At 41.0% G+C, this 14,872-nt stretch overlaps 1 protein-coding gene and 1 pseudogene across 5 annotated transcripts in view; one reads left to right on the top strand and one right to left on the bottom strand.

Annotated features, from left to right (window-relative positions):
- The window catches only part of MAP3K7CL (MAP3K7 C-terminal like), a 96,251-nt gene extending 85,151 nt beyond the window's left edge, over nt 1–11,100 (bottom strand). For 2 of the 5 annotated variants that reach the window (XR_009503120.1, XR_009503121.1), the window contains exons 1-3: nt 10,944–11,020; nt 10,352–10,405; nt 8,830–8,938 (exon numbers count right to left, since the gene is read on the bottom strand). Coding sequence is in view for 3 of the 5 variants with exons in the window: in XM_059922240.1 (XP_059778223.1) it covers nt 8,830–8,938; nt 10,352–10,387 (145 nt within the window). In the remaining 2 variants the exon portion in view is untranslated. Of the gene's footprint in view, nt 1–8,829; nt 8,939–10,351; nt 10,406–10,823; nt 10,905–10,943 lie in introns of those variants that run through there. The other 3 variants (XM_059922240.1, XM_059922241.1, XM_059922239.1) reach the window with 3 other exon arrangements.
- A 409-nt stretch (nt 11,101–11,509) lies between these two features.
- LOC132364442 (large ribosomal subunit protein uL11-like) lies at nt 11,510–14,590 on the top strand (annotated as a pseudogene).
- The last annotated feature ends 282 nt before the right edge of the window (nt 14,591–14,872 follow it).

Raw genomic sequence — 14,872 nt, 5'->3', positions numbered from 1 at the left:
TCACTGTTATTTAGTAATTATTCAGCCAGAGCTCTCAGGTAATGCTACAGCTGGAAGGAACTGGTGGTCATCTGGTCCCAGACTCTCAGAGCAGAGCTGAGGACAAGGGCCCCACGAAAGGAAGAGTCTCGTAAGACTAAGGGGTGTCTCCCCGCCCAGGGCTCTTTTCATGCTGCCCTGTGCTTCTTCACCTTCGGCTCATGGGTTCCCAAGCACTTGTATTTCATGAGACAGTAAAATTTTCCCCAAAACATTGGGAATCATGCCCTTAGACTGTCCAAATTTTTATTCAGCTAGTGAAGATTCCAAAACAACGACCATGTATCTTTAACATCTCTTTATGACAGAGAACATTTTAACACCAAAATTATAAGACAAATATAATCTTAGAATGCAAGTGTATCCATCATAATGGATAAATTTAGCTTTATAGACAAACACACACACACAACCTCACTGTGCTGTCCTTATTTCTTTTGTTTTACATCAGAGAGGAAAACTTCATCAGAACCAGACCAGGTCTGAGAACCAACATTTGAGAACAACTGCTCTAGACAACATCTTGACTGGACTTTGGAGTCAACTCTCTCCCCCTCCCACTGTGCCCTCCATCCTAAATATTGTACAACTGGGTCTACGCTGGGAAACTCCAAATCCTTGGTAGAATGAGTGTCGGTTTCCACACAGAGAAGAAGACCTCAGGAGAGGGAGAAGTCACGCTCAGAGAACATCCCCAAACCTCACTCCACTCCCCAACCAGGAACTTGGAGAGGCAGCTGGCCCAGAATCCGTTCAACCCGTCTACACTTCCGGCAGTCGAAGCCGGCTTCGTGGGAATGCACCTGCGCAGTCGCAGGAGCTCTTCTCCGAGGCGGGCCCGCGCTTGGTTTAATGATCCGGGTACACTGTCTTGAAATTCTTAATAATTTTTGAAGAGCCCCAGAATGTTTGCACTGTGGCACATTATGGTCCTGCCTCCAGGACAACCCCTGAGTGCTGGTCTCCTGGAGACTGTCCTTCAGGGCACCAGTGGCAAGCTGACACTTAAGCGGCAAGTGAGTTGGGGCAGTGGCTGGACTGCAGAGGCTCAGAGGAAAAACCTTTCCTGGTGACTGTTTGCCTGTGAAGGCTCCTAACCCCTAAGGACACAGCAGGTTGGTGCCATTTGGTAGGATGGATAAACCTGCCTTTGAATCTCTGGGTTGACCAGTTTTTAACTGGTGAATGTGGACAATCAACATAACCTCTTTGAGACTCAGTTTTCTCCTCTGCAAAATGGACGTCATATTCCCCGGCTCAGAAACTTATTAGTAAAGGAATGCATATGTCAACCATTTCACCTAAAGCCTGGCACCTAGGAAATAATCAGTAGTAATAATGAATGCTTAATATAATCGAGTTTAAATTCCTTTTCACCAGAAACTCAATCAAAGTGGTAATGGGGAGGCAAGGCACGTGTGTGTGTGTGTGTGTGTGTGTGTGCCCGCATGCGCATATGTGAGTATGTGTTTAATGATGGGGGTTAAGGGTATCTTCATCATCCGAATAATCCAAAGAGAACAGGTAGGGTCAAGATCACTGACTCTAATTACTGAGTTCTCCCCAGGCCAAGTTAAGGGAGATTTCCCTGGTGTGGCCATAACCTCAGCTCTCTTCATTTAAGTCTGAATTTTAAAAGCGTTTCTCTTTTGCTTCCTTATCAAAGCACTTTCTATCTAAAATATTATTTAAAAAAATTTTTTTAACTTACACATGAAAGGTCTTTGAGTACTTTCCCTTTAAATCTAAATCAAGATTCACGTTTTATTTTTAGAAATAAAATAAGTGACATAAGTTTGCAAATCACATTACCAATATATCAAAAAACTATTTTAAACTTTCTGGATACCTTGGTTCTTGTTAGAGCATAATATCATTTTGAAACACATCAAAAGCTTTTTTAAACTTTGCTTTCTGCTTGTTAAACATTAGAGATGCGAATCTAATACACATTGAATTTTCAGGGACCATAAAATTAAAACTATAGATATGGATATGGATAAAGGTAGAGCTTTCGTATGATGCCTAGCAGATTGTCAATTGTTTATAATTAATAAAAATCACCATGTTACCTTAACCAGCACCTAAAACAGTCAGGCAAACAAGATCATACATCAAATAGACTGAATGATTTTCTCTGCATGGAGAGACCTGATTCAGTTTAAAGACAGATTTTATGTTTCTTTGAAACACTCATCTAGTCACTATTATTGTAGCTATCATTTTGTGAATCTTATTGATTTATCCTTTTGTAAGAATATTTTGACTTATTTAGCTTAAAAGCATACTCCCTCACCCAGAAACATCTGCTTCAAGATGAACTCGTTGGAAGTATAATTATTTGTCAGACACCACTAAATAAAATTTACCTCTCCCTTTCTTCTTTCCTACTCTATGAAAACATATCAGAACTAACTTTCCTCCATCATTTCCCAGGACCATTGGGGAGGCTATCTGCTGACAGGAACAATCATTCTTTTCTCTTATTACTTGGATCCTACCTCCAAATGGGCAATAAAGTAAAAACAGCCCCAAGGGCCTGGCTTTGAATCCCTTCCCATTATTTATTAACTGCTTGATTAGAGGCAAGTTATTTAACCTCCCTTAGGCAATGTTTCCACATCTGTAAAATGGGTATAATAACATCTTCCTGCAGAGTTGTCACCTATACTAAATTGATGAGATAGTACAAGTAAAAGCACCTAAGGACTCCATAAGGATTCATTTCCTTTTTGACCTTTCTTTACAGCCTTAAGCAACAGATTCCAACCAATAAATCCAGTTGTATCTCAAAGAATCTTCACCCCATATCAGAATAACAAACTCAAAGGGGTTATAGATACTGTATTATTGATTTTATAGTAAGCTCTACTGTGGTTCTCAACTCTGTGCTCTGTAAAGGATGTAAATATAGCAGACCCCCCCCCCACTCCCACCCCACTCTTGAGTGGTTTTCAACTTATTGTTATCAGTACATGCTGAGGCAGCCCTAAAGGTAGGGTCAGAGTTGGGACAGAATGCGACCTGGGAGAGTTCAAAGAGGCTCACCCAGCCCATGTCCCCAAATGCCATCCTTACCAAGTTGGCTGGTAGAATTCCAGTGGGAACTTTATCCCTAGACCTCCTACTGATACACAAAAATACACCCTGAGAGAGATAAAAAGGTAAACCTCGACACTTATTGCTTAGTGTGAATGAGGTTTTCCAGAGTCTTTCCCAAAAGCAAGGATTGAGACTGTGAAGAGAAGAGAGTACGGAAACGTTGGGGCCCTGAAGAGGGAGAGAGAAGTAACACCAAAAGGTACCAGAGGGAGAAAAAAGTTGAAGGAAGGGGACAATGACAAGAGACATTTCACCTGCATCACAATTTTGCTGAGAGCCAGCTTTGCACATGTATGCAGAAAGACATTCACACGATACCCAGTTAAACTAGATTCAAGGATAGCTACTTCAGCTACTCCACATAATTCCCACTGCCACACAAAACACCAGATGTATGAGGACAAAATAGTATTACTTAAGCAGAGTGGGTCTTTAGTTTTTTTAAACTAAAGGTCTTATGATTAATTCATGCCCAGATATGAAAAATTCTAATAGCTTGAAAAAAAATTTTTTAAACAAATTGTTGAAAGCTACCAGCTAGGGCTGATACCAGTATCCTTGATTCTAAATAACAACCAAAAAAATTTTTTTAAAAAGCCAAGGTCTAGATTTACACAAGAATGTGCCAGATATTGGCTCTGCTGAAGATAAAGAAAATTCTCAAGTAATTAACATCAAATCCTCACGTCTGTCTAACTCTAAATTCTCTCTAATTGGAGAAGGGCCAGTGAGTCTCTAATAACCCAAGAAGTGGGATTCCTATTTCTCTTCTGCACATTTTCTATTGAGAAAACTAACTTCATGACGGTCCCAATTTAGAAAGTCACCTCTTCAGAATTCCCAGTTTGGAGGTAATACCAGTCATATCATAGTTTATTAAAGACAAGCATTGCTGGGAATTTCCTGGAGGTCCAGTGGTTAGGGACTCCATGCTTTCACTGCCGAGAACCCGGGTTTGATCCCTCGTTGGGGAACTAAGATCCCAAGATACCGCAAGCCTCTCGGTGCAGCCAAAAAAATAAATAAATAAAATAAAATATATTCTTAAAAAAAAAAAAAAAAAAGACAAGCGTTGCTGCCTCTGGGAGTTATGGCTAGCTAAGTGTTACTTAAGGACGGGGTCTAATGGTAGGCTAGAAATGTTGATTGTATTTTAAAAGGCTTTTTTTCCCCCTAACAACTTGCTTCCTTTATTTAAGCCCCTAGAGGTCCCTAGTCTTTTTGAAAACTTCTGGCTCATTCTGCTGTCAATGATCAATGATCAATTCCCCATCTCCCAGGTCAGTCTGTCACCAAGTCCTTTCAACCCTTCCTTCCAAATGTACTCTGAATTCAATCATCCCATTCCATTCTCTAATCCAGGCTTTCATCACTTTGTCTGTGTACCATGATAAAAAGCCCCTTGCATTCTCTCATCTCCCCACATTCTAGACTATCCCAATTGAACACTCACCATTTTCATCATATTACTCCCTTGCTCAAGAACTCTTGAAACTCTATTGCTTCTGATCAAATCCAAACTCTTTCACTGAACTTTTAAGATTGACTTGGGAACTCTAGTCTACTGCTATCTAAAATAGACATTCTACCTAAGACTCCAGCACAATGCCCAGCTCAGAGTGGGGCCCAATAAATGGCAGGAACTCTTCCACAGTTCAGACCTCTGTTCCAGCTGAAGAGAGTTTTAGTATTTCCTGAACAAATTGTGCTCTTCCTGACTTAGGTTTTGCTCACGTTTTCTGTTTGAAGGGAAAAGGAAGAAGAATTGTTAGAAGATGTGTAGCTTCCTTTTCTTATACCTGGCATCCAGAAATGGCACCTTTCCTACACTACCTTTCTATACACTACCTGCCCTCAAGCCCAGGATGACTATCACATCTTCCAAGAAGCTGTTCCCATCTGCTCTGGGTGACAGATTTTTCCCCATAAGAGAGATCATATTGTACTTCTGCCTTATAAAACCCATAGGAGAGATCATATTGTACTTCTCTTTGCACATATCACCAGCCTTTGGCAGAATGCTAGAAATATAGAAACTAAGTAAAGCTCAGCTAACTGATAAGAGCAGAAGCAGAGGTACCCACAATCCACCAACTGGATAATTACTCCCTAAATAATTGCAGCTCAGTTATACTATACACCCTGCCTTGACAAGAAGTAGAAGTGTGAGATGTAGGTGAAACACAAAGCTGCTTCATGGTTTATACTTTCCTTCATTTTCCAGAAGCAATCATCATAAACACAGGGGCTAGCTGAGTCCTTAATTTATGTCAAGTGCTATGCTACATGTTTTATTTATATAGTGTCATTTAATTCTCACAACAACTCTGTGAGTTATTACCATACACATCTTATGAGAAACTGAAGTTCAGCAAAGTTGAGTAACTTACCCAAGATCATACAAACAGTGATGGAAATAGATCTAGAAACCACAGCTCACTGATTCCAAAGCCATATTCCCTTAACCTCTACACTAAATTGTCTCAGATAAATATGCAAAAAAAAAAAAAAGAAAGAAAAGAAACGGTCCCAACATGACCAGAGGAATAAACACCATATTAGGCTCGTAAGAAATGAACAAGTCAACATTCACAGGCAAAGACATCTCCTTTTCTCATGGACTCTGCTTACTCCTCAAGAATAAATTCAATAATAAGGAATTACTCCCTAAAAGTTTACCTTAGTTTTCCCATTTATGGTAAAAGTCTAGGATTTTTCCTTTGTTTTCCCCCTAAGTGTGTGGTCTATGGGCCACATGCAGTGGAATTCAAAAGGCATGCACAGTGTGTATGAGGGCAAGTGTTGCTTGGTGTGACACTCCACACACTCCTTATTCGAGAATTCAGAGGGAGTGGCCCCAGATATCTGCAAGGCATCTTTCTGTGCACTTGTAAGCTCAGGTGCATGGGAAAATACAGATTGCTGGGCTTCAGTCTGAGCCTACTGCAGGAGGAGTGGGGCCATGGAACATATGTTTTTGATGAGTGCTCTCGGGTGATTATTTTAAGAAAGACAGAGAAACACAGAACCCCAGCTCCTGTCTTGGATTCTCTAGTTAGGTGCCCTTTCGAGAGATATGGGGACACATTGATCATTTTACAAAATTTAATTTTAGAAGGTTCTTCATAAGCCTTCAGGAGCATCTTTCTGTAGAACTAGAAGTCAGGAATTACTTGAAATAAATGACAACCCTTATTTGAAGCTACTGTATCAAAAACTGTGAATTTCAGAAGTGGGTATTCTTGGGACATTTGAAAGAGACTGGAACAAACCAATCTAAAATGACTGATGAAAAACATGCAGGAATTCCCAGTCAGGGGCCAAGAGGGTTCAAAGGATGGTGGCAAATTAATTACAAGTTGTACATCTTGTACTTCAAGGGAGAGTCTATTCATGTAGCCCAGAGAGCAAGATCCACCTCTCCATGGTTCTTTTCTGTACATAAATTAAATTTTGTTAAAATGAATATGAGGGACCAATATGTTTATTTGTGTTGCCCAAAATTATGATATAATAATATTGTTTGAAATAACCAAGCTTTATATACTAAATTTTCTCTGTAACATTGTTGATTGCGACAGGACTTGTCCTGCTCATGTGGGACATGAGCACAAGGAAGAAAATTGTACATCTTCTTTCTCCCTTGGGATTTTGGGTTTACATGCGTCTGTCTTGAGAGCTAGCCACTCAAGCACTGATTATTCCTCAAAATCTTGCATTTATGAAATGCGTAAAAACAGAAGGAGCTTTTCTTTTTTGTTTTGTTTTTAATTATAGACTCTTTTTTAGTGCAGTTTTAGGTTTACAGATAAATTGAGCAGAAAGTACAGAGAGTTCTTACATACTCTCTTTCCCTACAAACATAGCTTCCTTTTCTTCCTAGAGATGCATGATGGGATAATGAAGAGTTCAGACAGTCCAGTCTAGGAACCTGAGTTTAAATCATAACTCTGTTACTCACTAACAGTGTGGTCTCTGGACCTTGATCTCTGTCTCTGCAAATTGGAAATACTAATGCCTACATTGCATGGTTATTTTAAAGATCAGAAATAATATAAGTGAAGATCTAATGCAAAGACAAATGCAATTAATGGTAGTTGTCATTTCTTAGTTGAGACGGATTGGTTTGCCTTTTGGGAGGTTTCCCCTTCATCATTGTCTTGCAGGGCAACCTTGATTGGGAATATAATATAACAGTGGCCATGGGAAGAGTGTTGGAAGAAAAGATGATGAAGAGTCAAGGCTTCACCTCTTCCTACTCTAGAACGAATTCTCCACTGGGGGCTGCATAGTCCAGGAACCCCAGGGCAGAGGTGTCACCACCATAATCACTTGGTATAGTAAAGTCTAAATGGGTTGTGTAGTGTCAGGCTTCACAGAGCCCAGATCCTTACTTTGCATTATTTTGGGGCGGAAACTGTCCCTTTTCAATCATTACTTTTTAAAGCATTCCTTCCTACAGTACAGGAGCATTGTAGGAGGGAAGGACGGAAGGAAGGAAGGGAGGGAAGAAAGGGAAGGAAGGAGGGAGTGAGGGAGGGAGGGAAGGAAGGAAGGAGGGAGTCAATCCTCAGAAGATGCAAGGTTTAAATGATAATGTTGTTTAAGCATATGACTATGTGATTTTAACAGATGACATTAGACTGAAAGCAAAAGATGACACCAGTGGAAGAGATCCAAGCCTTCCCTTCCTCACTGCTGTGACCTCACACCACCTGAGGTCCCCTGTCAAAGACGGTGGAACTGAGTATGTGTGTTAAGAGGTCATTGAAGGAAGCCATGACAAAGGGCTCTAAGTATGGCAGCCTCACCTCAGACCATACTATTTCAAGAAGGTCCGCCTCACCTGTCCCATTCATCACTCCCGCTGAAGTCTGTTTATTTAGCCGGAAGTGTGGGAGCACCAGTGAGAAACCAGCATTTGGAACTTAGGCTTCAGGAAATGCTGCTGGAACCGGGACAGTGATATTTTTATATTACCTAGCCAACTGCCAGCTCTTAATAAACATTTCCTCATGCAGTTTTGACAATGACATAATTTGTTCTCATTAGAAATTGTTATAGCTCCATGAATTTTATAATAAAAGAAAACTAAAATGGAAAAAGTAAAAAAATAAGAAGAGGGACTTCCCTGGTGGTCCAATGGGTAAGACTCCGTGCTCCCAATGCAGGGGGCCCGGGTTTGATCCCTGGTGGGGGACCTAGATCCCGCATGCATGCTGCAACTAAGAAGTCCGCATGCTGCAACTAAAAATCCTCATGCCGCAAGGAAGGTCCCGCATGCCGCAACTAAGACCCGGCACAGCCTAAATAAATAAATACTTTTTAAAAAAAGAAGAAGAAGAAATGTGCTCAAACAACCAAAGGTTTGGAGATGGAAGCATCACCAGAGGCATTTCTGGAAGCCACTCTTCAACGATGCATGATGAAGAATCACGCTCCCCATCATTGGGTCATGCCAGGCATGCATTTTTTTTTTTTTTTGGCCGCACAACCTGCAGGATCTTAGTTCCCCGACCAGGGATCGAACCCGCGCCCCCTGCTGTGGAAGCTCGGAGTCCTGACCACTGGACCGCCAGGGAAGTCCCCAGGCATGCATTTTTAAATGTCCTTTGTGGAACTAGAAAAAATGATGGTAAGAAGGCAGCAGGCAGGGGAGGCAATCCTTTCCCTCAAAGCAGAGCATACCTGAGGCATTATCGAGGCTGAAGGCAATGCGTACTGGCTTATCCGCAGGTACCCTGGCTGTGCTGATCATGTGGGCACCTGAGCCTTGGCCTTCCTCCTGGTCTTCCAGCTGTAAGGACAAGAGAGAGCCATTGTCACTTTACCCAACATTATCCCTCGAATACTCAGGGGCCTTTGGAACTTAGAGGGGAAAGTTAGTAAGCACTGCTTTCTTATTTTAAAGATATTCCTAGCTCCTAGCTTTCTTTCCCTACACCTGCCCCATTTATAATTCTTTTTCTGGCTTATAAAAAAATGTGCTTTGGAAATATATCTAGAACGAAATATAAAAGATGGGGCAAAATCTCCACCCACCTCACTTTTTTAGTATCCCTTACACTGACCAGTCCAACCCTGGCCCTTTGAGGTCTTATATAGTATTTTATTTTTAATTGAGGGGGATAAAGAAGTCTTAATAAGGCATCAGACATCTTTTCACACTCAAAAGCCTAAATTGGATCTGAATTATTGATCTGGGAGTGGTAACAAATAACTATCATGGAATTATTTCAAGAATACCAAAGACTATTTTAAAATATCCCCCAGTTATATTATGAATAGTATGTGCTTTAAATATCTGATTAACTACCTGTTAATCTACCAAACATTTCTAAGGTTGTGTGATATGAGCAAAAGACACATCCTAAAAACATCCTATTGATGATCTACATCACCTACTAAATTACCATTTAATAAACTAAGATAGAATGAATGGAAAAGCATGCTACAGATAATATGGGTTGGGGTGGGTGAAAATACATGAATATTTCTTTGTATAATAATTTAACCAAGATATTTGATAATTTTTGTTCAATGGGACTAGGAAAAGATATTATTATAAACACAAGATATCTTTGTCATTTAAATCCATATATTTAACTTTTCTATTTTTAGTCATGCTTCCCCCTAAGCCCTCTACTTTCCTTCTCATGGAGACAGTAAACCAAAAACTCTGAATGACATTTTAAAGAAAATGTCTCTAAAAATGGCAAAATATAAATCATCTCTTTAACCATCCTTAGCGAGATTCTGGGAACTGCTTTAGCAGGACATTTTCTCACAGCAAGGTTTCTGATTCTTTCCCATAACTTTTCTCTATCTAAAAATAGTGTCTAGAACACTGAATTTTGTTTTTACAATTATTTATAGAGCCAAAGCGAATGCATACATATATATATATATATATTTAGACATACATACATATGGAATCATCTTATCACCAGTATATGAAAAAAGAACATGCTTATATTAAACACCTAGTATAGCTTTGGAGAAAAACCAGCAACTGTTCATCACCCAGTTAGAATCATATTTGGCCCATTCATTTAACACTACAAGTAGCAATGAACCATAAAGCACTCCAAGTCATGTCATTCTAAGTTAGAAAAAAAAGTATTAATGTGAAACATTCGACTCAAGAAAAGGGTAATATAAAATCACTGTTACTTGACTCAAAATTTGCTTTATCTTAGCTCTGACATACATTTCTGTGTAGTCTCGTCTGCTTAGAATCAACCATCTCGTTAGCCACCTGTTCCTAGGGAATAGAACAGACTGTCTCAAATTTAACAAAACAGACAATAAAAAAAAACCCTTAAAGTTGTAGCCAAAAGAAAAAAATCTTATTGTTACGCCCTGTACCATCACCAAACCATTTTATCGTAACATCTGAGGATGAAAAGCTTCACTCCTCTTTTGGCTAAATCTCCCAATGCTCTCCTGCACCAGGAAATAAACCACAAGAGGCGGAAATTTGCCTCCGGGGATTTTGTAAATAGATCTCTGGCAGGGTTTCCAGCCACGGGAAATGGAATTGATCAACACAGCTAATTAGAGTCCCTCCCCTCCACACAACAGAGAACATCTGTCTGCCTCCCAAAGGATGGCGGCGGCAAAGTTGGGTGGATTTTGAGTTCCACACGGTGTCAGCCACAAGAGCCCCTGAACCAACTTGCCTTTTCATCACACCGCCGGGGGAAATGGGCCACTGATTCCTCCTCTCGGCGGTAGCAGAGCTTTGGTTAAGTTGCTGGTGCTCTGAGCGTTTAGTTGGGTTTTCACACCTGTCGCCTTACCTCACTTAGTTGAGTGTCTGCACTTGTGTAATCCAGGGCCAGCCACTGCCTTGGCCGGTCGTTGCCTTTGTGGAGCACAGACCTAGTGGCAGAGCCGGCTGCACCTGCCGCATAGCAGCCGCTGACAATCTGAGGAGCAGTGACAGCTGGGAGGGCGGCTCGCTGCTACCTGCTGTCCCCCAGACCCCGGCGTCCCACGGGGCCTCCCTGTTCCGCTTCCCTCCACGACCCCTCTCTCCTTTCCTTGTCTCTCCAACAGCCAGGATGTTGTCATGCTTCTAGAAAAAGCAAGAGCAAAAGAAATCCCTCCTCCTGTCAGAGGCATTGATAAACAGCAAGTTGTGGAGAGTCCAAATGTTTTAATTCATTAGTCCTGGCAAACCTAAAATACAAACAGACTTGCTTCACAAGACAGGAATGTCTTCAGCGTGACCCAATCGGTGTCTGTGTCTATTCCAGCAAACTGGCAAAGATAGCATGACTCCAGTCAGCAAAAATGTCGGCCGCTCCAGTCAGCTCCCCGGGACCCAGCCAACTTGGACAGGCCACAAGCCGACTCTCGGATGATGGCAGCGATGATTCGGCTTAAGAACGTGAGGTCTGAGGTTGAGCTGCTGTTGGGCTTGGTGACTTGATCCCATCTACGATGCAACCGACCACAAACCGAGTCAATGGTAAACAGGAAGGGAAAGCTCAAACTGTTCAAACTTTTTAATAGCTATCAACCTGAAGATGGGTAGTACTTTAAAAAGAGTTGGATGGTGATGTTGAGGTTAAATAATTAAAGATAAACAAGTATCCAGAGAATGCACAGACTGGGAGAAAATCTTTGCAAAATACATACCAGGTAAAGGATGGGTATCCAAGATATAAAAAGAACTCAAAACTCAACAGGGTTTCCCTGGTGGCGCAGTGGTTGAGAATCTGCCTGCCAATGCAGAGGACACGGGTTCGAGCCCTGGTCTGGGAAGATCCCACATGCCGCGGAGCAACTGGGCCCGTGAGCCACAACTACTGAGCCTGCGCTTCTGGAGCCTGTGCTCCGCAACAAGAGAGGCCACGACGGTGAGAGGCCCGCGCACCGCGATGAAGAGTGGCCCCCACTTGCCGCAACTAGAGAAAGCCCTCGCACGAAACGAAGACCCAACAAGCCAAAAATAAATAAATAAATAATCCTTCCCCCCCAAAAAAAACAATTATGTTACGTTTATAGATTAAAAAGACAAACAAACAAAAAACTCAACAGTAGGAAAACAACCCAATTTAAAAATGGGCAAAAGATATGAACAGACACGTCACAAAAGAAGATATAGAGATGGGAAATAATCATATGAAAAGATGCTGAGCACCATACGTCATTAGGAAATTGCAAATTAAAACAACATTGAGATTCCACTCCACCCCTCTGAGAATGGCCAAAATCCAAAACACTAACAACACCAAATCCTGGTGAGAGTGAAAAATGGTGTGGCCACTTTGGAAGACAGTTTGGCAGCTTCCTACAAAACTAAACATGTACTTACCATTAGGATCCAGCCATCATACTCCTTGGTATTTACCCAAAGGAACTAAAAACTTATGCCCACACAAAGACTTACACACAAGTGTTTATAGCAGCTTTATTCATGATTGCCAAAACTTGGAGGCCAACAAGAGGTCCTTTCATAGGTGAACGGATAAACAAACTGTGGTACATCCAGACAATGAAATATTATTCGATAATAAAAAGAAATGAGCTATCAAGCCACAAAATACATGGAGGAAACTTACATGTATATTATGAAGTGAAAGAAGCCCATCTGAAAGGCTACATATTGTATGATTCCAACTATACAACATTCTGGAAAAGGCACAATTATGGAGACAGGAAAAAGATCAGTAGTTGCCAGGGGTTTAAAGAGAGGGAGAGAGGGGTGGAGAGGGCGAGAGAGATGAATAGGGAGCACAGGATTTTTAGGGCAGTGAAACTATTCTGTGTGACACTATAATGGTGAATATATGTCATATGTTTGTCAAAACCCATAAAATGTACAACACCAAGAGTTATAAACTACAGACTTTAGTTAATAAGACTGTGTCTATATTGACTCATAAATTGTAACAAATGTACCACGCTAATGCAAGATGTTAATAATTGGGGAAATCGGGGAGGAGAAGTGGGGGGGAGGGGATAGAAGGGAACTCTGTGCTTTTCATTCATTTTTTTTTTTTTTCTGTAAACCTTAAACTGCTCAAAAAATGTTAAATAAGTAAAAGGATTTAGCAGGTTTCCTTGGTCTAATGAATAAAAGGCTAATTTGTCATGCTATCCACAGTAATAAGGGGCATAGATTCAGATGATTAAAAACATTCACATATAAACCTATTTGCATTTCTGACTGCAAATCTTTCCAGGAATTATTATTACTGTTTGACGTTATTTTATGGATAATAATATCATCTTACGTATTGCATTAAAATTGATCAAAAAGACTCTTTTTTTAAATAAATTTATTTATTTTTATTTATTTATTTTTGGCTGCTTTGGGTCTTCGTTGCTGAGCACAGGCTTTCTGTAGGTGCGGCGAGCGGGGGCTACTCTTCGTTGGGGTGCGCGGGCTTCTCATTGTGGTGGCTTCTTTTGTTGTGGAGCACAGGCTGTAGGTGCGCGGGCTTCAGTATCTGTGGCTTGTGGGCTCAGTTGCTCCGCGGCATGTGGAACCTTCCCGGACCAGAGCTCAAACCTGTGTCTGCTGCATTGGCAGGAGAATTCTTAACCACTGCGCCACCAGGGAAGCCCCAGAAAGAGTCTTATTCAAAAGAGTTTGTCTTCATCTTCCCAATAATCCTATGAAATAAACATGGCCAATACTGTCATCCCTATTTAACAGATGAGCAAACTGAGACTCAAACAATTTAAGTAAACAGTTCAAGGATAAATGATCATTATGGAATAATGACCCAGATAAGATCCAGGTTTTCCAAATTTTAGTTCGTGCTATTTCCACTATACCAGGATGCACTGTGTATGAAATATCAAATTGAGTTGTTTCATTATCGATGTCTGACACTCAACTTTTGGAGTGAAGGAGACAAAGGTATAACTTTCTTCATCATCTATTAGCATCCAGGTTCATCCGACACCAGCCATCTTTACCATGACACCTAAATTCAACCTCAAGGAAACCGAAGTTGTGGATCTTGTGTGTGTTGATGGGGAAGTGGATACCAATTCTGCACTGGCTCCCAAATCAGCCCACGGGTGTGTCTTCAGAAAAGCTGGTGGTGACAAGGACATTGCCAAGGAAATCAGTAAGTGGAAGCATCTGGATTCCAGTGAAACTGACCCTTCAGAATGGAAAGGCCCAGAATGAGGTAGCACCTTCCTCTTCTGCCCTGATCATCAAAGCCCTTGGCGAACCAACCAGAGATAGAACACGGCAGTTATACATTAAATACAATGGAAATATCACCTCTTATGATATTGTCAAAAGCACCTGACAGATGCAGCATAGATCTTTATCCAGAGAATTCTCCAGCACCTTTACAGCAATCCTGGGGACCACCCATTGTGTGGGCTGCAATGTCAGTGGCTGCATCCTCATGACATCAACAGTGGTGTGGTGATGCCAGTTGGTAAAGAGATACAAAGGAAAAGATGTCATTAAAGGATAATATGACAACAACAACAAGAAAGGAACAAAAAGAATACATCTAAATAGTCTAAATGTGCTCTGTCCAAGCCTGATCACGTAAATTCAAGGCTTTAATAATAATATTCACCAGTTCTTCTGTTCCCATGGGAGCAGTGATGTATTTCTTGGCTCTTTATCTAAACACTTCCAAGAGGGTAACAAATCTGAAACTCAAGTGAAATCCCTTCCCACAACTGTAACCCAAAATAACTACATGGTATTTTAAGAATTCAGTAGAATTATACTAATTCAATC

The sequence above is a fragment of the Balaenoptera ricei genome, chromosome 4 (assembly GCF_028023285.1).
Source record: "Balaenoptera ricei isolate mBalRic1 chromosome 4, mBalRic1.hap2, whole genome shotgun sequence".
NCBI lineage: Eukaryota > Metazoa > Chordata > Mammalia > Artiodactyla > Balaenopteridae > Balaenoptera > Balaenoptera ricei.
Note: the sequence above shows the minus strand (reverse complement) of the source record. Positions and strands in the feature narration are given on the sequence as shown.